Here is a 27,266-nt window from a genome sequence, read left to right as displayed (position 1 = left end):
GCAACGAAGGGTCCTGTGGCACCTTATAGACTAACAGAAAAGTTTAGAGCATGAGCTTTCGTGAGTTAACTCACTTCTTCAGATGCTGGTCCTGGAAATCTGCAAGGCCAGGTATAAATAGGCCAGAGCAAGGCTGGGGATAACGAGGTTAGCTCAGGCAGGCAGGCTGAGTTGCATTGTCATCAGTAGATCTGGAGGTGTGAACTCCAAGAGAGGGGAAGCTGCTTTTGTATTTAGCCAGCCATTCACAGTCTTTGTTTAATCCTGAGCTGAGGGTATTGAATTTGCAGATGAATTGTATGATGAATTGCAGATGAATTTGCAGATGAAATCAGCAATTTCTCAGCTACAATTCATCTGCAAATTCAATACCCTCAGCTCAGGATTAAACAAAGACTGTGAATGGCTGGCTAAATACAAAAGCAGCTTCCCCTCTCTTGGAGTTCACACCTCCAGATCTACTGATGACAATGCAACTCAGCCTGCCTGCCTGAGCTAACCTCGTTATCCCCAGCCTTGCTCTGGCCTATTTATACCTGGCCTTGCAGATTTCCAGGACCAGCATCTGAAGAAGTGAGTTAACTCACGAAAGCTCATGCTCTAAACTTTTCTGTTAGTCTATAAGGTGCCACAGGACCCTTCGTTGCTCTACAGATCCAGACTAACACAGCTACCCCTCTGATTCTATATTTTAGTGGACTCATTTTTCCAAACACTGGCCTTCTGGACCAAATTATATTATATGGCTCTATACTTGCATCACCTTAGAAAAATCAATTCTCTAGAGCAGGGTTTGGCAATAAAAATAGCAAGATGACACTTTTTTCAATTTTGGTAAAAACTCAACTCAAGAGTCACAATGCATGTGAATACGAGACAGTCCTTAATAAATAATGTCAAACCATGCTTTTTATAGCCCCTTTTTTATGAACAGCACATACACAATTTGTAATGGGATTCATATTTACTGCAGAACATTCACAAACTTTTCATGTTTTATCTCCTCATACTTTACCTGTGTGTGTGTACCACTATCTTCCTGACTTTCACTCCCAAACCCTCTTTAATTATGCCTGTTTTACTTCACATTTAATTCCAGTTTTCTTTCTTAAAGTGTATTGCCCTTCACAGCACGAATGCTACAAGCTTCATTTTCAAAATCAAGACTATTAGCAACATGATCAAAACAGATGTAGCACTACATCTCAAAATGCACAACACATATTAAAGGGGGAGTTATCCAACTTTGCAAGATCACTTATTGTTTGCTATTTAAATATGAGTTGTTCATTATTGCGCTTTTAGATGTTCACTGTTTATCAAAAATAATCATGAGGATTTTTTTGTTTGTATTTGCAATCATAGTGTCGGGACCCACAAAGTAGTCCTGAAAGAGCCCATGTGGCTCCAGAGCCGCATGTTGCAGACCCACGCTCTAGACGGATGGAAAACGATCAGTAACCTATAACTCAGCTTTTACCAAAGGTGCTGGCATTTGTTTCTCCAGTATTTCATAATCCAGTCTTTAACAGGAGCTTATTTATCTTATACAAGTAAAACTGTATTGTTGAAATATATCTAACGATTTCTTAAAAATCCTCCACAGTGTAAAGACGTTAATTATTTTCTCTTTTCTCAGAGTTATATTCTACTGCATGTTTCAATGTCTGAGTGGTAGACTCTGCTAGGGAATTTTTAAATCCCCACACAAAACTGACTCTCATTCAGGTGATGTTTTAATAAAAACATTATTATAGCAACAGAGAAGAAGTCGTGCTAGTCCATACACTATCAGAACAAAAAGCAGTCAAGTAGTACTTTGCTAGTCTTTAAACTGCTACTTGACTGCTTTTTGTTTTGATTATTACAGCATTGATTATTGTGCTGATTCTCAAGTATACATATCCCCCCCCACATTTTCTTAGGTCAAAATATTGCAGGTAAAAAATTTAAGATGAAGATGTTCTTTTAAATGAATAAGAGGGTTTTTTTCGCTTATTTTTTTAAAATGCTACCACTACACCTTATGTGGTCTTAGCGTGTTTTACTTTTGCAACTGCACTTGTTTTGGGCAACTCCAGGAACTATCCAACCAAACAACCAATTTTTAAAAGTAGAGCCAATAAGTCTAGATCAGAAGTCTTAATTTTCAGTGTTCTTATTTTCCACATTGAATTACCCTTGCCATCGTATTTTAAAATCCACTTGTGGGTATTCGTACCTAATACTTCACCAGGTCTTTTCTGAAAAATCTACCATTGTAAGCTATTAGTAGATTCCATAGAAAAAGTTTTCTGAACAGTGTTATTCAATGGTAAAAGCAACTTTCAATATATTCTCTAGATCAGGAGCACAATAAGCAGCCCATAGGCTAGATATGATTCACCAGGGTTAGTCCCTGGCCGTCCACAAGAGGCTTATTTACCTGCACATCTGTGGGTTCAGCCACTGGCAGCTCTCATTGGTTATGGTTTGCCATTCCTGGCCAACAGGAGCTACGGGAAGAGGCATAGGCAGGGCCACCACTTCCCACAGCTCCCACTAGCCACAAACAGTGAACCAGGACCGATGGGAGCTGTGAGCAGCTGTGCCTGCAGACACACAGATAAACAAAGTGTCAGGTAGACAGCCAGAGGCTAAAGCTGGAGAACCATGTCCAGCCTGCAGGCTGCTTATTGTCAATTCCTGCCCTGGATAGGAAGAAGCACCTGCACTACAGATACACAAACACCGGGATCATCAGTGGCACATGAGCAAAGCAGTGATGAACAAGATGCCCCAGGACATGGGTATAGGCAAGCTTTTTCCACAAACTCTTCCCTGGAAAAACTAAAATAGGTTGAGAACATTCATTACTATTTTCTCTAAACATGAGAGATGATTGTTGACCTAGTCCCACATATGGGTGTAGGCCAGGACTCCAGATTTCCTTTTGGAATTCAGTGATGCTTGATGAGTCAGAAATCAGAGATACGAAACAGATGTGGCATCTTTTAATGATCAGAACAAAAGTTTGTTCAGTAAAACAGTATTACTTCATCAACTTTGTCTCGTTAATAACCTCGAATCAACCCCAACATTACTGTATACAAGTCAGAAATCACATGACACACAGCCTGTCTGTTTTTCCTAATGCTCTGAAAATCAGGAAGAGCATAATTCTCTATTTTAATTTGGGGCCTACTACACTTGCACCATGAAGCCCTTCGAAAGGAGACAATCAGTGACAGGTTGCTACAGTACTGTAACACTGAACAGCTCCTTGAATTCATCCAACACCACAGCTTTATGGATTGAATTTATCATGGTTATTTTTAAGTAAAACTCTCACAGGTTGTGGGCTGTCATGAATTTGTTTATTGCCCAGGACCTATCTGAGAGTTTTACTTAAAAACAATGGATTAGTGACTGAAAGATGACCTAAGCCCCAGGAGGAAAAAGAAGAGAACCAGAGCTTTGCTGGGGGCGGGTGTGGTCCAGCACCCACAGCCACATACAACTGATTGCTCTGGGTGCCCACCCCCAGGGTTAAAGCATAAAATGTCACAGATGTCCCTGAAAGTCAGAGAATGCCATGACTTCTATGACCTAGATGACATAATCTAATCCTTTGTCATGCCGCAAATGCTGAAAACACAACCAAGAAAAAGATGATCTGATCCAAGAGAAACAAGTCTATGTGGGATAACAACTCCTGAAATACTTCCTGTACCTTTCTAAAATACATGTAATAATATTTAAGGAAAAACAAAAAATGCTAGCTGTTTTAGAAGTTATTCATTCCTTCCTACCAGCTCCTCCTAGGTCTCAACACCATAAATCCTTAGTAAACAAGATTATGCACAATGACCCTTGTCATCAATAACTCTAGGTTCCATAAACAGCTCTTCGGTAGAGATCTGCCTTTAAATGTAACAAAAAGCTGTATTAGAAACTAAGAAAATATTGTATGTGGCCAAGCACTAGCAACTGGGATGGCCCAGAGATCAAGTGTTACATTATATATAGCACAATTACTACAATGATTTGTTTGCCCTTTTAATGTTTTCTAGATAGATGCCCACGCAATTACCAGGACAATTTAATAAAGAATTTTCTTCCAGTGAGAAAGGTCCAGTTAAGAGCAGAACGCTAGCCTTGCTTTGCTAGAGCACACGTGGATTATCATCATTCCTGGAGTTTATCGGGAGTGCAAGAGGCGCTCTGGCTGTCAGGAGGGATCACAGATAGCAACTGCCTGGGAGAAAGCCGCCACCCACCGGCAAGTGATCCTCACTTGCTACGGCGCAGATTAATAATGTTTTTCCTTCTGGTGTGAAAGGATTTTGCTGGGATTCTTTAAGTGAAACCAATTGCTTTGGATCCCGCCGCCGCTATGCAACCATCAGCTCCAGAGACAGCAGCAAGGGCCCATACACACACCCCCACACCCACCCATTAGCAAGGTCCCACGGATATCCTCTCTCATGCCGGTCCACTCCTTCTGGAGGAAGCTCCGTCCCTCCGTCCCTTCCACCCCTCACCCGCTTAGTGTTTGCTCCCGACCCAGCCTCGCCACCCCGCAGCCCGCCACTCACGCTCTCTGGAGCGGTTCCTCGGGGATGGCAGCCGGTCCCTGCTGCTGCTGAAAGGAACGGAGGGACTCGAAGGCCTTCATCAGTTTCTCCATGGTGGCCATGTGCCCTCAGCCCGCGCCGAGCGGAGGGCCCCACAGGGGCCAGTCAATCGCAGGGCCGGGGGACTGGACTCCCGCTCTTCTCCTCAGAGCGCCTGAGCCGCTCGCTGCGTCACGAGCCACCTCTCCCCTCCCAGCGCACGGGCTGCCCGCCCCAACGCGTTCTACCCCTGCCGCCGTCCGTCACTGCTATGAATGAAGGAGACACTGCTGGGGGCTGCAATTAATCCGAAACCGCCAAGCCGCCATCTTGAACGCCTCCCATCATCCCTCGGCGCTACCCCTCCCTGCCTGGCCTAGAGCAATTTTCCTCACGCAGACACCTGAGCGCGGCGCCACCGCCCGTGGCTGTTGGAAAACGCAAGAGTAACAGCTTCATCCACCAATCAGAAAAGAAGAACGACGATTCCCAGCTCCGCCCTCCACCAATAGAGAGAGAAGAAGCCTTGGGACAGAGACGTCCTTCAAACAAATATAAGCTTGGTGGGGGAAGCCACGCTCCCTTCACCCCGCCCACTTAGCTCTGCCCCGCCCCCTCCCGGGGAAGTGTCTGTCAGATCCTAGTGCCCCTAAGTTCCCATTAAGCATGAGGCCGGGTGCCGCGGCCGCCGGGCGTCGTTCCCTCCGGCTGACGGCCAGAAACGCTGGCTCCATACAAAGCCCGCGTGGGAAGCAGAATTGCTCAGTGGTTAGAGCCTTGGCCCTCTAAACCAGAGGTGGTAAGTTCGGCCCTTGGTGGGACCTCCAGTGTATTTCACAATCTCTTTGCACTGTTCAGGGACAGGGAGGGTGTTAGGCCCTACTGCGAGGGCAGGGGCTGGACTTGAGGTCCTGTCTAGTAGGCCAGGGCAACACTGGGACTAGCCTCTCAGCCTGCACCCCCCGGCGGTAGCGTGGCAATTTAATTAAAGGTTGTGGGGCTCCTGTCACTGACTCCTGACAGTAGTGTGCAAAAGGCTGGCCAGTCTCAGTCACTTGGAGGGGGGTGCAGCTTGGCAGGGTCCCTCTAGACTGAGAGCCAGCGCCTAGCTGCCAGGAGCTGTGGCAGGTCAGACCTGGGCCAGATTAACCTTTTGTGGGCCTGGTGCCAAACATAGTTGTGGGCCACCACAGTGGCAATGGAGCAAGTGGGGGGCAGGTACTTCCTGGAGCTAGGGTCCCCCCAGATGCATGGTAGGTTGCACTATGCTCAGCCAGTAGGAGGTAATATTTACAAACCAGTAGGTGCCAGATGCAATATGACCTGGAAGGCCCTGTGCTGGCACCATACCACTTTCCTCGGGGTTAAGGTGGGCCCATGCTGTGTCACACAGCCCCCATCTAACACTAGAACATCCCTCCAATTATCTACAGGCAGAGCCCACCTCCCACCCTGGCCTGCTAAACCCAGGATTGTGAGTTCAATCCTTGAAGAGGCCATTTAAGGATGTGGGGCAAATAGATTTAAAAAAAAATCTGACTGTGATGGTTATAGGTCCTGTTGTGAGTGCCGGGGAGTGGACTTGCTGACATCTGAAGGTCCCTTCTAGTTCTATTAGATAAGTATATCCTCCCACAAATGTACAGCACTTACACAGCCCTGCCCCTAGACCCACCACAATGGTTTAGCACCACACACACAGAACCTCCCCTCCCTAGTACCCCAACATACTGAGATCATCCCTGCCTTCTCACAGCAGACCACACACACCGACCCCCCAGAGACGTGTTCTCTCATGTTTTGTCTCCCAGCCACACTCAGCTGCCCTTTGGGAAGTGACTGTCTGCTAGACTGAAGCACCAATGCAACCAGGACTAGTCCTAAAGTGGGGAATGACCCTGATCTCTCAGGAGCCAGGCCAGACTCAGGACTCACTTTCCTGGAGTGGCCCTGGCAAGATACTACCCCTACTATCCCACTCGAAGGCTCCTACACCAGTCCCAGGTGGCGGAAAGAAATGAGGCCCAGAGACAGAGGTGTATGGGAGTCCAGCCCAGAGGCAGAAACCAGCAGATAAGGCCAGGTGATGAAGAGGAGCCCCCAGATGCCTTGTGGGGCAAATCAAAGGGAGTAAGGGAGGAAAAGCCAGCAGGGGCTCAGGCACAGGGCAAGCAGAGCAAAACAAGGCCCCTTCTTAGCATGGGCCCAGTTCCATAAGACCCCTGGCACTATTGTAAACCCAGCAGTGTGTCAGATGGGCCAGATCCAGCCCAGGGCACACATTCTCCCCAACCCTGGCATAACATATATAGACCTCCTGGGGTATGTCTACCCTGTAAGTACTATATTGCATAGCTGCAGCTATTTTGTGCAGCACTGCAGAGTCGACACTTACTGAAGTGCTGGAAGGGGTTTTTTCTAACTCCATGGTAAATCTGTGCCAGGGGAAGGCAGGGTTGACAGAATATTCCTTGCATTGAGCTCATGGTAGTAACGACGTCTCTGAAGAGTGTAAATTATACCCTACATGACCCAACTGGGGTGACCTAAGTTTTAAAAACAGACCAAGATATGGAAGTAAGGGGAAGCAGTATTATCAGTGCTCTAAGCCCCATCTTCCCCTTTAAACAAAAAGGCCAGTGACATAAAATTCTAATGAAGCGCTTCTGCCAACAACCCTAAAAATCCTTTCATTTATTTCAGATCCACTTTTCACCAGTCCTTTCCTTCATTTCCTGCCTGAAAGCAGGGACTGGGTAAATCTCAGATGACTCTCGTCTCAAATAAGCTTAGCTAAGATATTGCCAAAGAACAGAAAACAGGTGCTCCTGTGGGTCCGTACCAGCCATATGCAATCATTTCAACTCTTTTTTCCCCTGCCTCATGTAAGGCTTTAAGGTAGCTTGAAGAAAGGACCACACTGTGCTTTGTATTTACAGAAACTGAATAGAGAGAAAGAGAGACTTGTGACTTCTCTTTGGCTATGTCTACACGAGAGAGTTTTGTTGAAAAAACCTGGGGAGCATCTAGATTACCAAAGCATTCTGTTGAAAGTAAATTGACAGAATGCAGCACTTTTGTCGACAGCCTTATCCCGCTCCCCCACAAGGAAAAACACCTCTGTCAACAGAAAGCTGGTCTGGATGTTGCAGGGGGTCCTCTGTTGACAGACAGGGCTTTCAGGACACCAGGCAGCCCTCTCTGCTTTGCTTCTGGGTGGCCGTTTTGTCAAGAGAGACAATCACTTTCAATCCACATGGCACTCTGGCCGCAATCTGTTGACAGAAGTTTTGTCAGAAGATATCTTCCAACAGCAACTTCTGTCAATAGATCACTCTAGTGTAGACATAGCCTCTGAATGCAGGGACAATAATCCTTCAAGCTCACAAAAATAGTTCTAAAAACAGTTTTTGACTTTGGAATGAACAAGCATCAGAGAGCAAATTAAATTTTTTTTACACAATTTGCACACCAGAAATTATATACCCCAAACATGACCTGTGCGAGATCAGTAGTCAATATAAAAGTTTCTGGGCCCATTTTTGAATATAAATGAACATTTTAAGTGTGAATTTTTTCAGTAAAAAAAAAAAAAAACCACTACATAAAATCTGAAATTCTACTAAGAATTTGGAAACTAAAAAAGTACACACCACTGTTTTCCCAATTTAATCTCTTAAAATTGCTAATGAAAAACCAATATTAAAATACAAATGTATTTTGTTTAAAATTATTTTATCCCCCCTGGTTCCCCGCTGAAGATTCATTACGTAGAATAAAACACAAACATATGACCTATTTATGTGGCAGTGTTTTGCTTTTATTTCAGGAATAAAAAATGCTTGGTAGCATGTAAATCTCCTGATACAAGAACACAGTGACTGGAAGACACTTTTATAACTTATGTTGCTTGCATTTAGAATGAAAATAGTTATACTAAGAACAAGAATTCTGGTGTATTGGCACCATTATACAAAGAAGAAATAACTACCTATGGTTGCTCAAAAGTTACTTTATGTGGACAATACAATAAATATGGGTGTTGTACAGACATTCATAAGAAACCAACATTCCCGTCATTCAAGTCAGAACCAGATTTAATGTAACACTGCATCTAATAATGCATTAGAAGTACTGTTGTGCTAATTGGTCAACTGCATAACAAAAGAAAGTTACTCTAGCTTTTCTGGAGACCAAAACAAATACAGCTCATTATACAGTGGCTCACTTACTATTAAGTTCACGTTACAGGACTAAAAAGTCTGTCTCTGTTGACACTTTTCTAGAATCTTGTAAACAGTAGTTTATTCCATTAGTGACACACTGAGAAATTTCTCTACAAATTTAGAAGTTTGCAAAGTTGGATTCAGCATATGCAGTCACAACAAAGACCACATTGGAACTGATTGGCATAATTTAATTAGTTATACCCTTTAAGAATCACCTTCAGTATGTATAACAACTTTCTGAAAAGTCTGTGACTGGTTTCTCAAATTAGTCAGGTTCTCCACTGACGCTAAAGCAATTCCGTTTTATATATGGGAATAAGGCTGCATAACTAAAGCTTAAAACTAACCTGAGGAAAATACACAGTATTTACCAATAGCTACTACATTATACTACCTGAGATACCATAATTATTTCATATTAATGTGATGGAGCAATTTTATTTATTGACTTTTTAAACAGAGACTTTTGTATAGGTATTGTGAACACAGATGGAGTACTAATCTCAAAAATAATAAAGAAGAAATATAAACAAAAATAACCTGAGAAATTAAGACTCCATTTTGTTGGTCACAGGAGAGGATAATAAAACATTTTGAGTTCCTATCACATTGTTCACAGCTTTGAAAATACATGCTAAAGATGTATATTTTCTTATGACAGTATAAGAAGTCTACTGTTTTCTGACGAATAAGAAACATCGTGCCTTTCAGAAGAGTTGGCAGGAACAAGAATAAAACAAAAACAACCAAACAACAACCACCCAAAGCCAAATAACATCCATATCACAGATAGTGTAATTTTCAGTACTTAAGTATTTCCAGATTCATCCCTGTTAAAAACATAATATAGCAAACATACATGCTTACACTTACGTGGCACTCATAGCTTTTGTGCAATAAAGATTTAGTGAAAATATACATCTTAACACTTTAAACAAAGTATAAATATACAATATCTATAAGTCCGTACACAACTTTTTAAATTTATAATACAGTTTATAAAACATAAAAGATAAAAACATCCAGAGTTTATTCATTCTTTCTTTTTTGGGCTATAATTCTCTGATTTAGAGTCTAGAGGATTCCTCTTCATCATCAATGTAACCAGATTTAAAACAGACCTGAGAAAGAGACAAGACAAAATGGCTGCATTTAGTTAAAGAAGTAGCACAGCTGGTGTTTTCTAGTTGCTCCTTTTTTTCTGTTTGCTTGGGATTTTCTGCATAACTATCCATATAATTTTTCATTTAAGTAAGTAGTACTGTGCATATCAAAAGGCAGGAGCAGACAGTCACAAATCAAAGCTCATACTTTTTTCATTCATCTGATCTTATTTTAATTCTTCCCTTATGAAGTCACTGAGGTTATGTCTACACTAGAGGGTTTTGCTGACAAACCTGGGGAATGTCCAGATTCCCAAGGCGTTCTGTCTACAGTAAATCCACAGAATGCTGCACTTTAGTTGACAGCCACATCTCACTCCCGACAAGGAAGAACGCCTCTATTGACTTGACAGAAAGCCAGTCTGCACGTTCGGGGGCGGGGGGCGGGGGTGTTCTGTCAACAGAAAAGGCCTCCATGGCACTGCACAGGTCCCCCAAAAAACATCCTATCCACAGCAATTAGCACTCTATGGTGCCTGCCTCTAGCCCTCCTTAAAGCCTCAGGGAGCCCAGAAAACCCTGTGGCAGGAAGCAGAGAATGTAGAAGCGGCAGAGGTACTATCTACAGTCCCCCACACTCTCATAGCCACTCCTTTCTCTGGAGCTTTTGAATACAGCAGACAGATAGCCACCCCGAGGCCCCCCCCAGGCCCTCAAGGGAGCAGTCCAAGGGGTTCCAAGAACTACTCCATGGCACTCAGAGACAGGCCCCCTCCTGGACCAGGGACAAGGTGCAGGCCCGCCTGGACATGTGGGGCGAGGAGGAACTACTCCAAGACCCAAGACGAAGCACCGTAATGCCCCAGCCGATGCCCCCCGCCACACACACACTGCAGTATGGAGCAGGTCCGGGTGAAAGTGAAGGAGCTCCGGCAGGGCTATGTTGCGGCCCGGGATGCTGGCTGATGCTCCGGGGCAGGACCCACCACCTGCCCCTATTATAAGGAGCTGCATGACATCGTGGGGGCGGGACACATCACCTCCAACCTGCACCGCTGACACAGCACTGGAGGGCACCCCCTTCGATAGCCAGAGCACCAGCAGGAGAAGGAGCAGGCCTCTGAGTTCCAACTCCCGCTAGAGCTGGAAGCAGACACAGCCTCGGAGGCCAGCAGCAGCACCCTGGTCATAAACCTGCAGCCAGTCCTCACCAGCCAGGTCACCTCCTGGGCTGAGGATTCCCCTCATGTCACACAGCCCAGGGTATGGGAAGTGAGCACAAACAAATGTCACCCTGCCAGCTCGGGCAGGGTCTTGTGCTGCAGGCCCAGTATGTGGAATGGTGCATGTGCACTACCTGGACCCAGCAGACAGCTCCTGAGCACAGGCACCAGCCCACTGCCAGCCTCACAAGAGGCTGGATGAGCCCCAGAGGTGGTGGGAGTGGACCCTGCCAGCATCTGCCCAACTGAAAGCAGGCTGACCGCAAGGGCACTGAGGAGTGTGGCTCCTGGCACATGGGCGTGCCCACAGGCACAAGGCAGCACCCATTCCCACAGACAGCCACAGGTATGGCGGGAGGGTCAGGCTGCTCCCGGCTCACACTACCCATGAGGGAACCCCTTTGCGGTCGGACACCCACTTTGGCCACTAGCCCATTCCCAGGGGAAGGGGAGAGGGGCTGCAGTGGTCACCACAGTCCCAGAGGTACTGTGGAATCCCTGTGCATTACGGCCTGTTGTGCAGGCCACACATGGCTCTGCTCCCAGGACATTCCTGTCTCCTGGCCCCTGGGGGGGTTGGTTGCTTCTCATGGTGGGGGGCAGGGCATTAGGGGCTGTGTTGCTTGAATGACTCACTGTCCCCCATCCTTGTGTTCCTTACAGCTAGACCTGCACCTCAATGCCAGGATGAGCCAGCCTCACCTCACTGCCAGAGTGAGCCCACATCCAGAGGGGCTGTCGCCACAGCCAAGAGGACCTCCAGCAGCACCACAGTGCTTCCCTCTGGAGGATGACCAACCTCCTGGAGTGGCAGCTGCAGGATTACAGGGAGTGGCAGTTGCAGGCCAGGGACCAGCTAATGTCCCGCTTTGATGCTGCCACTGGCATCTGGCAGGACATGATGGCCCTGCAGCTGACACCCCCACCTCCGCCAGCCATCCTGCAGGGCATCCTGGAACTCCTGCAATGGCTGAGGGCCACGCCCACTCCTCCTGCCCACCCAGACCCTACCGCAGCCGCACTGCCTCCGTATCTCCCCCTGGTCCTGGCCCCAACCAGGGCTCCAAACACTTGGAGGGAGGGGATCCCAAGGCTGACACCACTTGGGGTTCCACTCCCCCTTGGGTTCGCAGCCCATCCACCCCCTCCATTGGCTGAGCCTCCCCCACTCCCTCTCCCAAGATCCCCCATCCAAGTTGTGATGCCCCCCGTCCCAAGCCCTCCCGCCACACTGTACATAGTTCAATGGTTTTGCACTTCACCTTATTGTACATAGTTTGTTATTGCACCATTTCTTTTCCACACATTTTTATTTGGTTCAATAAAATTACTTGTTCACGTCACCCATATCCCTCTTTATTGGGCAAGGGTTGGGGAGAAGTGAGGTGTGCAGAGGGAGGGATTGTGACAGGGTTGGGGCCCTGAGCCCCCACCGGGGAGACCCTGTGAAGGGTTATTGGGGCCCTTGGGAGAAGCTCTCCCTCAGGGCCACTTGGATCCACACCCTGTCCTGATGGGTCTGGCAGATGGGAGCTGCACCCAGCTGCTCATACCCATGGCCAGTGGCTCCCCCTTCTCTTCCACTATGTTGTGCAGGGCACAACACATGGCCACAACTTATGGGACGTTGTGCTCCCCCACATCCAGGTGAGTGAGCAGGCACCTAAGCATGCCTTGAGGTGGCCGAAGGCTACACCACCTGCACCTAGGCCTGGCTGAGGTAGGCATGAAAGAGTTCTTGGTTTGGATCCAGCTGGCTGGCATAAGGCTTCATGAGCCACAGTATGAGGAGGTAGCCCATATCTCCCACAATGCACAGTAGCATGTGCATGTCCCAGATTGCCAGCTCATGGCAGGAGACTAATGTGCCTGCCTGCTTCCTCTGGCATAGGCCAGAGTTGCAGAACACCTGGGCATCATGTGCCCACCTGACCACCCGACAAATGTCTGTGAACTGTCTATGGTGGTCAACCACAGCCTGCAGCACCATAGAGAAGTATCTCTTTTGGTTTATATACTTGGTCGCACTATGGTTCAGGGCACGGATCAGGATGTGGGGTCCTGTCAATGGCCCCAATGCAGTTTGGGAACCCCCCGGCAGGAAATCTGGCCACAACTGCATCCATGTCTCCCAGATGGACAACCCTCGCAAACAAGATTGTGTTGAAGGCTGTCATGACCTGCAGAGAGAGGGGACCAAAACACATGTCAATGACTGACAGAGGATGTCCCTGGGAGGGTCCCCATGCCCCTCCCCTCCCTTCCCACCCTCCGAGCTCTCTAGTGATGCCGTCCCTCACCCCCTGCAGCAGGACTATGTGACAATGGGACAGCATGGTTGGCTGGGGATGGGGCTCCTCCCCAACCCCACCCCTCACACCTTCCAGTCCTGCTTTCCAAGGGTCCTCCTTTAGCAGGACACCCCCCTCATCCCTGTGCAGGGACTACATCCTGAGAATTCCTTACCTCCATGAGGAGGGCCTTAATGGTGGACTTCCCCACACCAAACTGGTTTCCCACTGAACGGTAGCTATCAGGGCTGGTGAGCTTCCAGAAGGCGATTGCAACCCGCTTCTTCGTGTGGCTGGCGGCCACAGTTGGGTGTCGTGTCTCTGGGGGTGGTGGTGAGCCAGGCACGTAGCTCCAGGAAGGTGACCTTCCACATATGGAAGTTTTGGAGCCACTGCCGGTCATCCCACTACCCCATAACCAGCCAGTCCCAACAGTTGGAACTGGTGTGGTGCCTCCAGATCCACCTGTGCACCTGGGGCAGGGGGAGGGACCGGGCACAGGTATGACCATCTGGTAGTCATGGTAACATGGCTGGTAACACTTCATTCCTATATTATAAACTGGAAACTTTCTTATAGGCACCGATCAAATATATTTTCCTTGTTTAAAGAGTCTTTTGTACTGTAAACAAAATATAAGTTCACAACATTCAAACACCCACTTCATGACAAAAATGTTCAGTGTACCACTATAATGCATGCCTATATTGTGGATGGTTCATGGTTTGTTCCTAGCAAATTAAAATAATTAAATCTTTATGTAAGCAAACATTATTGAGGGGTCTTAATTAGAATGCACTCTGAATTTGTATATGCAAAGCAAACAAACTTGTATATGCAGGTCTGCATAGGGAAAAGCGTAGAAAACAGCCTATTTCATTCCAATCTATATAAAAGTAGACCATTCAGACAACCTATGTTTCACGTGTCTTGTATTATAAATATTTTGGAGTGCAATTCCTAAACACTGTTCAATGTTATGATATTTTAATATATTAAACCTTAGGTCTTAAAAGTGGAGTCAAATTGTTCATTGAGAACCCATGTATATATATCACCTCCAAATAAAAATAACTCATCAGCTCAAAAATCTACACACATTTCTTCTAACATTTTGTCTCAAAGTCATTTTTCATTCAGTGGTCATATCAGGAATCTATATTTAGTCCAATCTTCTATTCTGATTTGATTATTTTCCATTATAAGCCATTTTTATAAACAGTGAGATCCCGTCATGTGATAAACAATTTAAAAAGCAAAGACAAAAAAGTTTTAAAAAAAAATGTACATTGTATAGGAAAAAAAACCAAACCAGAGGCAGAACTCTTACCCCTCTCGTGAAGAGTCTGTGAAAGAAGCTTCTCTTTGGTCTAGCAGCATCTTTGCTCATATCCAGATCTGGTGACAATGTGACATCATTTTCATATGTATTGAGCTCTTGAAAGCATTCTGTTTCGATCATCTACATGAAAAGTTAAGAAACACAGATGAGTAACTCAGACATTATCAAGCCCCCCACAGATATCATTCCAATTCATTCAAGATAAGCATAACCTGCCACCAATAGTAACTGGATTTTTTGTTGAACCCTATTCAGAGCCAGACAGAGAAAGACACAACATAGTTTTATCCACCATTGTGCAATCCAGAACCTAAACGTTATTTTATTTTACAATTAGCTTCCCTCAGCCCCTGAAAGCTCTCACACAGCTGCCAGGGATCAGCAGGACACAGCTTCTTCCCTGGACACACCTTATGTACTGCACAGGCAGGTCCCCTTGATTTAGGGCTGCTTTGTGAGAACAAACAAAAAAAAAAAAAAAAAGCAGCCACAGTATAGTCAGAAATCTTGGCCCTTATGTAAAGAAACCAAGACTAGCTTTCTACAATTGTTGCTTCAGCCATAATATACATAAAAGCACTCCTAAATGGGTCCCACATCCCTTCCCCGCGCCCACCCACCTCAACCACCAGTGGTTAGAGCATTGGCCTTGTAAACCTGGGGCTTGTGAATTCAATACTTTCAAGGGTCTGGAGCAGGTTAGATTAAAAAAAATCAGTCAAGGATGGATAGATCCTGCTGTGAGGGCAGGGGACTTGACTCAATAAGCTCTCAACGTCCCTTCCAGTTCTATGATATGATGAAACTCTCACTCAGCTGTGGAATTTCCATTGCCTAAACTGAAACAAGCACAACCTTTTAAATTGGAACTGGATAATCATTGATCTCTCTTTCTCCTCTTCTGTTTCTGAGCAGCCTAACTTGGAGTAGGTGAAGCTAGGTATGTGATCTCATTCATTACCATCAATCCAGCATGTCCACCACAATGCCAGGGGGAATTCACTCAATATATGGTCTTAATTTCTTCACTAGTCAGTTTGGAATACTTAAATTAGGAAGCACAATCAAGTAATGTTTGACTAACGTAGTAACTTGTTCTGAAAACCCAGAGCAAGGCAGGTCCACAGAGTTTTACAACGGGGATTCATGAACATGTCTATTCGGGTATGACCTACTGAGACCCGTATAACAATGGCCAACCTTTAATACATTTACTTTTTCATACTTTGAATGACACTCCTTGGCCATGTCTACACATGCCCCTCCCTTTTGTTTTGGGAATGAGGGAATTTCAAAGTATGGCGCTTATTTTGAAAGCCCCTGCATCTGAACAGCCAGTCTGCATTTTGAAAGCAGCACTTTCAAAGTGTGACTGGCTGCCATGAGACTAATGAGGTGCTGAATATGCATATCAGCACTTCATTAACCTGTTCCAAAGTGCCTTGTTTGTATGCCCCTTCTGAAAGGAAGGGGCATGGGTAGACACAGTCCCTGAGATCACACTGCTTTGAATAGGTAAAATAACAAATCTTTCAAAGACAGTGTAAAAACAAAAAAAGTGCGCTCACAGTAGCAGATGCTACTGTTTCCTGGGCCACATCCACTAAACATAGGATGATCCAGCTTCCATCTGTTTGATTTTATGCAAGTTAAGCATGGCCCCTAGGGTTCTTGTCACATCACCAATGGAGCTGTCAACTGGGAATATGTTGCAATAAATGCCTGAAGTAAAAAAAGTTTCGTCATAAAGCCTGGTTAAGGAAGTTAAACAGGGTTCTAGTTTTAATATAATTACTGTTAACACTAACGTACACAGGACTTGTTCAAATTACAGTACCTCATTTTGCCAAGGGATTGAGACACAACCTGTAACAAATTTAGTATAGAAGTCATCATCTGTAGTATCCAGGTTCACTCCTTTTACTGTGGAGAATTGCTCTATATCCAAGACATCCTTACAATATACTGCACGTGGCTGCAATATGAAACAATGATTGCTTCTTTGAGATAATTATTTTCAGATAAAATTGCGTAATTTAAAATATTTTAGGTTCACACTGGTGTCTTTTCACTACTCATTTACCTGAACACTGAAAGAATACCACTGTGCCCTCTAGACTAGTACTGCTTAACCAGCAGTGAGAGTCCTGTAAAAGGGGTTGGGGGAGGCAGCATCACCTAGTGGGTTGCACACAACAAAGAGCAGCAAAATTCATGGTCAATAGGACTCAGAGGGGACCTTGACAGAGAAAGGAAGTACTGTAGCAGCTTGCTCCCTTTCACCTCCTGAGGCTGTAGCAATTGACTCCTGCTCTGCCTTCTCCCTATGACTCCCAGACAAGTTTCTCAGTGCCAACGTTCTTCTGTTCCGAGTAGGGGAAGAAGTGATTTGGTGCCAACTTCACAGCATATGCATTTTAGTCTATGGATCTCAAAACTCTCTACAAAAGGAAGTGCCATTAAAAATAACCAAATATCATCGTTAGACCACACTTAATTAAATTTGCATTGTTTTGCTCATTTAAAACATTTTGTTAGGGCTCGCCTAAGGCTTTGTACAAAATTCAGGTCAATCATTTACGAACATTGCCACGTCCCCATTCAACCCCTTTTGCATATAATAGCTAGTTCCTGTACCCTTCCTATTTTCCAATGCAAATTGATTTAATTAGCAGAGAAGAGTATTATGTACTAGATATGCATGTCTCATCTACTTACATCTGGTAAAAATGGAGGCTCTAACATGCTTGCTTCCAGTCTCTTGAAGTTAATATTCTTGAAAATAGGGTGCTGCTTTACAGCAGCAGCTCCTTCTCCATTGCATCCCAATCTTTCCTTTGGATCTTTGGTAAGTAACTGCACAGAAATGGTAACTATATAATTGAATTACCTTTTACACATGCCCTTTTAGACTTTATCTTTACAGAATTTTTCAAGAAAAAAAATATACATAGTTTTATTTGGCTCCTTTGATTACTGAGATCTGCAACTATCTGCTGTACTAAAATCTTAACTTTTAAAGAACTGGAAACCTGCAATAAGCAGTTTAAGAGTATTAAAGTATATTCATTACACTAGTTTAAATTACGTTCTGCTTTCTAATTATTATAGGTTTTACCCATAGAGACAGCTTATCTGCACATTAAACTATACACTTATGTTTATATACTTGCTGATCATATGTACTTTGTCACATATCTTGTTGTCCTCAAATGCAGAGCTAAATTAATTTCAGTATCTTAGTAACTCTAGAAAAGATATTTTTGTAAATAAGTCATAAGCAGATGACTATCATTTTTCTTAAAAAACCCCTCCGCAACTGTGTAAATGTACATTATCTACCAAATTTAACTGGATTTTATTTCAGTCAATAAAGTTTAAAAAAAAATCAAGTTTGGTCATTTTCTTTACACAAGATAATTAATATGCTGCTTTACTACCAGATCTTCTCCATATTAAATCCCAAGTTTTATGTACTTAGAAGGCTTAACGCTGCCCTTGCTTATGATAATTTCATACTGTGGCTTAGTTTAATGATATGGACCTCTACTCTTATTAAAGTACAACATTTTCCAAGTTACAACACAACAAACATGATCTTCCTTCATGAAGAGAAGTCCTCACTTCCTAAGACTGACAACATCATCATGGAACTGTTTGTGGACTTCTACCTATCAACAGTTGGAATCATAAAAAGAGATAATAACCACTGATGTGGGTCACCTAAGCCACGTCAGCTGAATTATGAAAAATTTCCAACAAAATAAAGATACTAAAATTTAAAATTTCAGCTCTTTAAAGAATGTTAGAAATTTAATTTCCAAACCTCTACGTCTCTTCACCCACCATCCTGCAGATGGATTTTGCCTCCTCTGAGAATTTGTCTGAGTACACTTCCTGGTCTTCCTTTACTCTTCGGTCTATCTCATTCAGTTTGACCTTTTCCTTACGCTTCCTGAATGGCGATTGTCCCTGAATCATTTCATAAATTAGGCAGCCAAGACCCCACCAGTCAGGGCTGAATGTATAGTTTTCATTCTTGAGGATTTCTGGGGCTACAAAACACAGAAAGGTTCAGTTTTAGTTTCTTCCCAATTATTTGACCAGTACAGTAACTTCTCAGAGTCTCAGCTCACCCCTGCACCCCATGCATGGGGCTCCAACTTCAACCCATCCCTGGAGCTCTGGCTCTCAGCCCCTGGCAGGGCCCCAGCCCCTCTCCACTCAACTACCCCACCCCAGTGCACCCCCCAATTTAACCCCCCCACAACTCCTCCCTCCTGCGGCCCCAGCTCACTGCCCCATAGTGCCTGAGGCTCTATCCCCCAGGAAATCTCCCCTGCTATGGTTCACCCCGTTCAACACCCCCCACAGCCCCAGCTCACACTCCCCAGCACACGTCTGAACTCTGAGGGATAAATATTCCTAAACATAAGCATAACATAAAACATACAGAGCTGTTTATCATAGAATCTTATACAGGTTGAACCTCTCTAATCCGGAACTCTCATTCAGCAACATCCATAATGTGGCATGATTTTAGTTAGCCGGATGACAATCACTTATCATGGATAAGTGATCATTTATCACACAGGCCAACTTGCCTGGGGACATTCCAGACTATCTTGCCCAAGGGGACTGTCTGTGACTGAATAGTAAAACTGGTTAGTGCATTAGGAGTTTATACTTGTTACTGGACTGGCAAAATCTAATTACATTATATACTACCAGTCTGAGGGTCACACCCTCCTTTTTAACATTCTGCCCTAATGCTGGCATTCCCTGTGGACAATGTGATAATGTCTGTGACTTGGTGTATCTTTTCATCATAATAATTATGTCCCCAAACCAAATCAATATAATGCCAAGTTCTAGAGTTACCTATACTTTTGCAAGAGTAACAGACCTCACTAACATTGTTTAGATAGTTGGAGGCATTTTACATACCCATGTATCCAACTGTTCCAACCCGCCCTCGGACTGTTTCTCCTTCTGGGATCTGCACAGCTAGTCCAAGATCTGAAATCCTGATGTGTCCTGTTTATATCCAAATTAAATACAAATTTACCAATTCACCAAATTTACCAAATATGTGATTTCCATAGTACCTTTCATCCTCCAAGCCCCACTCCCTAGTCTCAACCCCCATCCCAAAAAGGTTAAAAAAAAAATCACTTATTAGACCCAAAACATTACCTAGGCCAATGGAAGGGCTTCTCCCATGGGCATAGGCAATCTATCTCCCTGAGAAGTTGTATTTAGGTTGATCAAAAGAGTCTGTAAGAGAGGTTACATTAGTTACTATGGCTACATCTCTTGGGATGTGGATTTTTCACACCCCAGAGAGACAGTTATCCTGAAGTAAATCCCACTTCTGAGGCTACATCTAGACTGCAGGCTGCTATCAAAAAAACTTCTGACAAAACTCGATGACGAAGAAGGAATGACATGACAGAGGGGATTTGCCGACATTTGGCCCTGTGTAGATGGGCCAAATGTCAGAAAAGCCTCTCCCAACAGAACTGTTGGCAAAAGCATTGTGCAATTTGTGTATCTTTTGCCGACAGTTTTTGACAATCTATATGTAGCCCGAGAGACCTAGCCATATACTCTTTAATCAAGTCAATCAAGAACACCCTTTGTGTGGTTTTATCCTTCCATTTTGTAAACTGGAAGAAATGAGGCACAGAACTGACAACTGACACTCATGTTTACCCGAGAAGCTTGCATCTGAGTGCAGGAGACAACATGTCACATGAAAGTGAGACTGTAGGCTGAAGAGGATTTATGAATTTCCATTTCAACACCTAGGTTTATTCAGAAGCCACAGTATTACACGGCACCATATTTAAATCTTTTATTATAGTGTATTAAGCTTCTTGACTTCTTAGCAAAACACTGGAGCTTGTGCTCCATTTCATTCTTTACATGAAAAAGATATGCACATTTACCAGTTTTCTCTGGAAGACACTGTAATAAGTAGAACAGAATGAAAGCCAGAATTTCTATTCCACAGGAAATTCTGATATTTCAACATTTGTTTCATACTAAATCAGAACCAAAAAAGTTATCAAAAATTTTCACAGAACAAGTTCAAAATAAAAAATGTTCAGAAGAGTAAAATAAAATAAAAAATGTTCAAGTCATTTCTGCATTAAACTTGATCAATTTTTCTCCAATGCCTCAAGGAATTGTAATTCACATATATTGTACCCTTATTCCTCTGCCAAAGCCAGGTTCTCTGATCAAATTAAGGCTGGGTCTGCACTTGCTGGAGAAAATCAAACGTAAGGCCGCAGAAGATTGAACACTTATATTCAATCTTACGGGGTGCTGTTTTGTGCATGCGTGAAAGAGCACATTCCAGGGTCCATGTCAACCCAAGAACTTCTTTTGAGCAGTATGGTATTAAGGAAGGTTGACGGGAGCACTCCTGTCGACCTTCTGCTGTGAAGACAGGCACAGAAATTGACAGCTGCAAAGTCGATTTTTGGTATGCAGTTGGTGTACTAAAAATTGTGTAGCAGCTATCGACCTTCCACGTAAGGATAGATGCAGCCTAAGTCTTCTATTATACACTACACTCATTTAACTACAGATTGTTTGGTGAAAGGAGAGACCATGGTGCAATGGAACAGAGTGCTGTCAGGGAGCCCATTCCATAGGGAAAAATGGGAGCACCACATATCCAAACTACCACTTTCATGAGACACTGAGTCAGCACAGACAGGTGCAGTTTAATTTAAACAGACTCAAATGTTTTGGTTCAGTTCAAGAAACCAAATTATGATGATATGGCTTGGTCATACTCCTAACAAACTAATTGATTTTCATGCAGGGAAAAACAAAAACCGAAACAAAATAGTCAGGCAAACAACTAAATTTTCCCCCCAACAATCAGTTTGGTAGAAACTGTATTTTCTGTTGGAAAGTCATGTGAATGGAAAAAGTGCAAACAGTTTTGAAATAAGATTTAAAAAAACCACTTTTATAGGCAGGGTCAGTGTCTTTAAACGTGTTGTACAGTGCCTAGAAAAGTAGGGCGATCTTGTGGGGACCTCATGCATAACTGTAGTATGAATATTACATATTTTTGCATAAAGCATTTAGAAGCAACTGATAAGAATAAAGAATATCAAATATAAATTAGCTCTGTTACCACACAAGTGGAAGGTACCCAATACAATCTAGAGACATTTACAAGAACTCCTTGTAAATTTGAAGACTGTAATAAAAGTAGATTTGACATCCATGAAAATGCCCCATTTTGTCAGTGTCTTTGACTTGGTCTTTATCCAATATCAAATGGCAAAAGGCAAAAAAGCTTTAGAAGCAACCTAATTAGACTAAGTTCACTATTAAGTCAAAAGAAACCAAACAACTATATCTATCATTGTTACAGCGAGATAATGAATTCTGGAAAACAATTAGGATGTATTTTTGTATTCCAGAAGAGTTAACTATGGAGTGAATGTTGTACCACACGTCATCAATTACTGTGAAAGGGACTTTGATGCATAAAATTACAATAATGTAATTAAAAGCCAGAATTGCAGGGGATTCCAAATGCAAGGAAATGTGAAGTCATATAGGGCAGGAGCTGCTTTCGGAGTTGTATATTTTGACCATATTTGCAAGTCAGAATATAAATCCAGCTCTGCATGCATGTGTGCACATATGTAAAGTTGAGAGCATTCACCAATGTACATAAGGAATAGCCAACTATTTAAAAAATTTATTTCAAAAGATCACATCCTTCTGTTCATTGGTTAACTTCTAAAAAGGAGATATATCATGTATAGATTTATGGCAAACAGCTCTATTATCTTTCAGATATAACAATTTTAGATGTTACTTGCCATACTAGTGACATGACTTTTCAGACAGAGGCAATTAAATCAATGGTTCCTTTTAATGATGCATTTTCTCTTTTTCAATACAGAGCAATAATTTTTTTTATTCATTAGTGGTATATAATTTCTGAGAAAGTTGATGGTTGACTGCCCCTCAATATACAGGTAAAGAACTAACCAGACTTTCAACCATTTTAGAAGTTATTTTATGTACGTATTTGGGTTCTAGTCACTGATGTCTGGTGAAGGCATTAAATGCAAGATCTGATCTGATTTTATGAAAAAGTTAATGATAAACTTGCTGTCTATTAAAGTGCGAGCCATTAACAGGTGATTCCTCACCACGCACCACTTTGCAAATCCTTTGAGCACACCTCAGGGTCTGATTTAGTGATTTCATTAAATCATTGACTCAAAATACAGTATTAACAGTTACAAGCACAAACCAGGCTCATATCTGAGTTTGAATAGCTGAGAACCAACTCAGCAATTACCACTTCCTGAAGGAAAAAGAGTGGCAAGATTCTTCTAATTGCAACATTATAAAAAGGAACAGAAAAGAATATGTCAGCTTTTATGAATTCTTGCTTGCAGAAAAAGCTTTACTTCTGTTTGGTACGGTCGGTTTCTTTGATTTATTTCCATCTAACACTGTTCTAATTCAAGTGTTAAAATTAATAAATTAAAAAGACAAGTTTTCAAATTGATTCTGATCATTTTTTTTTCTTATTTCCAAGAAATATAACTGATTAGTTTTTACTGAAAAAGCAGTATTTGTTTTTTTATCTATAAGGTAGAAGACACTGGAAGGTAAAATTTTCTTCCAGCCTATCCAGTGACCATGCTGATTGGTCACATTAGTTCCAATGCTAAAATCAAACTGCAGTGTTCTCTATTCCTTTCCATAAAGTAAGAACAGCAGTCATAAACACACTTGCACGATAATATGTTATGTCTCCGGTACTGTAAAGAAATTACTAAACCCTCAAATTTCTTTAGCACTGCACTCAGAATATAAATATTAAGTCAATCAAGCAATTTAAAAACTAATCATAGTTAATCACACTGTTAAACAATAGAATATCATTAATTTAAATATTTTGGATGTTTTCCGCATTTTCAAATACATTGATTTCAATTACAACACAGAATACAAAGTTTACAGTGTTCATTTTATGTTTTGATGAAAATATTTGTAAATTTACCTACTAGAAGTACTCTAGTGAAATCTCATTATCATGAAAGTTGAACTTACAAATGTACAATACATAAACAAAAACCACATTCAAAAATAAAACAATGTCAAACTTTAGACCAGGATTAGCAACCCCTGGTACAGGTGCCAAGAGTGGCACGCAAATCGATTTTCACCAGCAAGTGAGGCAGAAGCTCAGCCTTGTCCCTCTGCCCCCATGCAGAGCGTGCCCTTGTCCCTCTGCCCCCATGCAGAGCGTGCTCAAAGCCATGCTGTCAGTGGATTAACAAAAGACCAGCTAAGGCTACCAACTACAACCATCTTTATTTATTAAGGAAGTTATAAGTAAGACTATCACTGACTTTAAAAAATATCACCAGCACTTGGACTGTACATAGAGGTCAAAAGGTCAAATTTCTGCACTCCACCTTGGAAAGGCAGCTGACACCTGCTTTAGAGTGTACAAATCCAGTCATTCCTATTCTTTGCCAAATCAGGGCTTGTCTATATATACCAGGAGATTGACCCATTCAGGGTCAATCTTCCAGAGTTTGATTTCATTTGTCTGGTAAAGAAGCACAAAAATTGATCTCTCTGGCAGCAGCAGTCGACCCCCTGTATTCCTCCTTCATGAGAAGCAAGGGAGGTTGACAGCAGAACCTATCCTGTCGACCTCCATCAGTGAGGACGGAACTTGCAGTCAACTGCAGATAGTCGATTCTAGCTACACAGTTGCCATAGCCAGAATTGCATATCTGCAGTTGACTGTAACATCTACTGTAGCCCAAGCCTCGGGCAAACAGGTTTGTTCACATTTTCAGGTAGTAATGTTGCCCACTTCTTGTTTACAATCTCAACTGAAAGTGAAAATAGGCATTTGCATGGTATTCTTGTACCCAGCATCCCAAAATATTCACATGCCCAATGTTAAAGATTCGTATGTCCTTTCATACTCCAACCACCATTCCAGAGGACATGCTTCTTTTTGCTAACAGGATGTGTTTAATAACAATCCAAAGCAGAGTGGATCAATGTATATTCATTTTGATCATTGAGTCAGATGCCACCAGCAGAAGGTTGATTTTCTTTTTTGGCAGTTTAAGTCCTGTAGTTTCCACATAACATCAAAGTGTTGCTCTTTTATGATTTCTGAAAGCATGCTCCACCACACTTGGTCCCTTTTGGAAGGCATTTCAGAATCTTAAACCTTAGGTCGAGTGCGGTAGCTAGGAATTTTTTGAATTTTGTCAAATCTGCAGTGGAAATGTTCTTAAAATGAACATGGGCTGTGTCATCATCATCCCAGACTGATGACAACATGAACTATATGGCAAAATGCATGTAAAACACAGAGCAGGAAACATACAATTCTCCACCAAGGAGCTGAGTCACAAATTTAATGCATTTTTTTTTTTAAACAAGCATTAATCATCAGCATGGAAGCATGTCCTCTGGAATGATGGCTGAAGCATAAACAGGTATGTAAATGTTCAGCATATCTAGCACATAAATACCATGCAATGCCTGTACAGAAGTACCATGAGCAGGCCAGTTCTCACTTTCAGGTGACACTGTAAGTAAGAAGAGGGCAGCATTATCTCCCACAAATGTAAATAAACTTGTTTTTGTTTTATGCTGTGTCTACACTACCACTGTCCTTCGAAGGAAGGATGGTAATTAGGGTGTTGGGAGTTTACTAATGAAGTGTTGCCATGCACAGGCAGCACTTCATTAAGCAAATTCCCCCCCACGACAAGTTCAAAGTTTTAAACTTCGAAGTATCAGCACACGTCTAGCCGCGTCACACCCATCAGTACTTTGAAGTGATGGGGCAACTTGGAAGTCCCCTTGTTCCTCAAACTTTGAAGTTGCCCTGGCACTTCGAAGTACCGGTGGGTGCGCCGTGGCTAGACATGTGCTGGTACTTCAAAGTTTAAAACTTTGAACTTGCCGTGGGGGGGGAATTTGCTTAATGAAGTGCTGCCTGTGCACAGCAGCACTTCATTAGTAAACTCCCAACACCCTAATTACCATCCTTCCTTCAAAGGAAGGTGGTAGTGTAGACAAGCCCGTAGATATTGGCTGCAGAGAAAATAGGATTGAGAACTTGTAGGCGCCAAAGTTTTATGTTGTTTTGTTTTTGAGAGAAGTTATACAATGATCTACAAGGTGCACATACACGATAAAGAGATTGCACTACAGTACTTGTATGTGGTAAATGGAAAACTACTGTTTCTTTTATCATTTTACAGAACAAATATTTGTAATAAAAATCATTTATAAAGTGAACACTATACATTTGTATCCTATATTGTAAATTGAAAATGTAGAAGGACACCCAAAATATTTAATACATTTCTGTTGGTAAGCAAAAGGATTAAAACTGTGATTAATCATGACTAATTTTTTAAATCGTGATTAATATTTTGAGTTAATCATGTGTTAACTCAACAGTCCTAACTGATACAATAAAAAATGTGTGTGTCAATACATTTCTCTTTACTTACCACGGTCATCAAGGAGAATATTTTCAGGTTTCAAGTCTCTACAAAACAAACAAAACAAAAAGCCAGCTATCTAAAAGGGAAAATTATAGCCATGATCAAGTGTAGTTTTCTGCAGAAACTATAAAATTGCTTTCTTTAGAAAAGTGGTACTTACATGTGAAGAGACTTTTGCAACTTTATTTTTTTTTAATCAATCTGATTAACTATAAATTAAGAAGTTTTACAGTAGAGATTGTCAGAAAGTGCTTCCCTTCCTTCTCTGTAGAAGACTTGATGACAAACAAAATTTCCATGGAAAATGTTGACTTTGGAGGTGAGGAAGAATCATAACCATTCACATCAAAAGAAACACCAAGATTTTAGACGAAAACCAGGTGTTCAGTGCTTTGACAAAAAAGTTGACCTTTCTTCAAAAAGCAAAAAATTCTTCACAAAATATTAATGTAGCTGATTTTCAATGAAATATTGCATTTTCAGTTCTATTACATTTTTGAACTTGAATCCGATAAATAAAGTAGTGAGGAAAGCTTCCGACTGGCCTTGCATAATGGTATAATACTTTGCAGCTATTACCGTTTTAAAAATACATTTGTTGCAAATAACATTCTGGCATAACTTCCCTAACATGGATGGACAGAGATTTTTCTACCAGGTCTCTCCCACCTTGTAAGGTTCTAGAGCCCAAATGTTTACACTGCAGTTAAACAGCCCACTAGCCAAACCCTCACATGCTTGTATCAGCTGGCATGGGCCAGATGTAGACACCTAATTGCAGTATAGACATACCCCTAAATTCCCTCTGCAGTTTCACCCAGATTAGCTGTGTTTATGTCCTAACAGTATTGTGAAGTAACAGCAACAAAGCATCCTGTGGCACCTCATAGACTAACAGAAAAGTTTTGAGCATGAGCTTTCATGAGCGCAGACT

At 42.7% G+C, this 27,266-nt stretch overlaps 2 protein-coding genes across 8 annotated transcripts in view; both read right to left on the bottom strand.

The window, feature by feature from the left end:
* Positions 1-5,123, bottom strand: part of HTT (huntingtin) — a 168,339-nt gene extending 163,216 nt beyond the window's left edge. For all 7 annotated transcript variants that reach the window (XR_012645326.1, XM_074992401.1, XM_074992396.1 and 4 more), the window contains exon 1: positions 4,578-5,123. Coding sequence is in view for 6 of the 7 variants with exons in the window: in XM_074992401.1 (XP_074848502.1) it covers positions 4,578-4,678 (101 nt within the window). In the remaining variant the exon portion in view is untranslated. The remainder of the gene's footprint in view (positions 1-4,577) is intronic.
* A 3,163-nt stretch (positions 5,124-8,286) lies between these two features.
* GRK4 (G protein-coupled receptor kinase 4) overlaps positions 8,287-27,266 on the bottom strand; it is a 94,400-nt gene continuing 75,420 nt past the window's right edge. The window contains exons 10-16 of the mRNA XM_074991708.1: positions 26,339-26,376; positions 19,731-19,820; positions 18,630-18,838; positions 17,502-17,639; positions 16,621-16,758; positions 14,772-14,903; positions 8,287-9,945 (exon numbers count right to left, since the gene is read on the bottom strand). Of these exons, the coding sequence (XP_074847809.1) occupies positions 9,892-9,945; positions 14,772-14,903; positions 16,621-16,758; positions 17,502-17,639; positions 18,630-18,838; positions 19,731-19,820; positions 26,339-26,376 (799 nt within the window). The 3' untranslated portion in view covers positions 8,287-9,891. The remainder of the gene's footprint in view (positions 9,946-14,771; positions 14,904-16,620; positions 16,759-17,501; positions 17,640-18,629; positions 18,839-19,730; positions 19,821-26,338; positions 26,377-27,266) is intronic.

This window comes from Carettochelys insculpta, chromosome 4 (assembly GCF_033958435.1).
Source record: "Carettochelys insculpta isolate YL-2023 chromosome 4, ASM3395843v1, whole genome shotgun sequence".
NCBI classification, from domain to species: Eukaryota; Metazoa; Chordata; order Testudines; family Carettochelyidae; genus Carettochelys; species Carettochelys insculpta.
The sequence above is the reverse complement of the archived record's forward strand: the minus strand, read 5'-3'. Positions and strand labels throughout refer to the sequence as shown.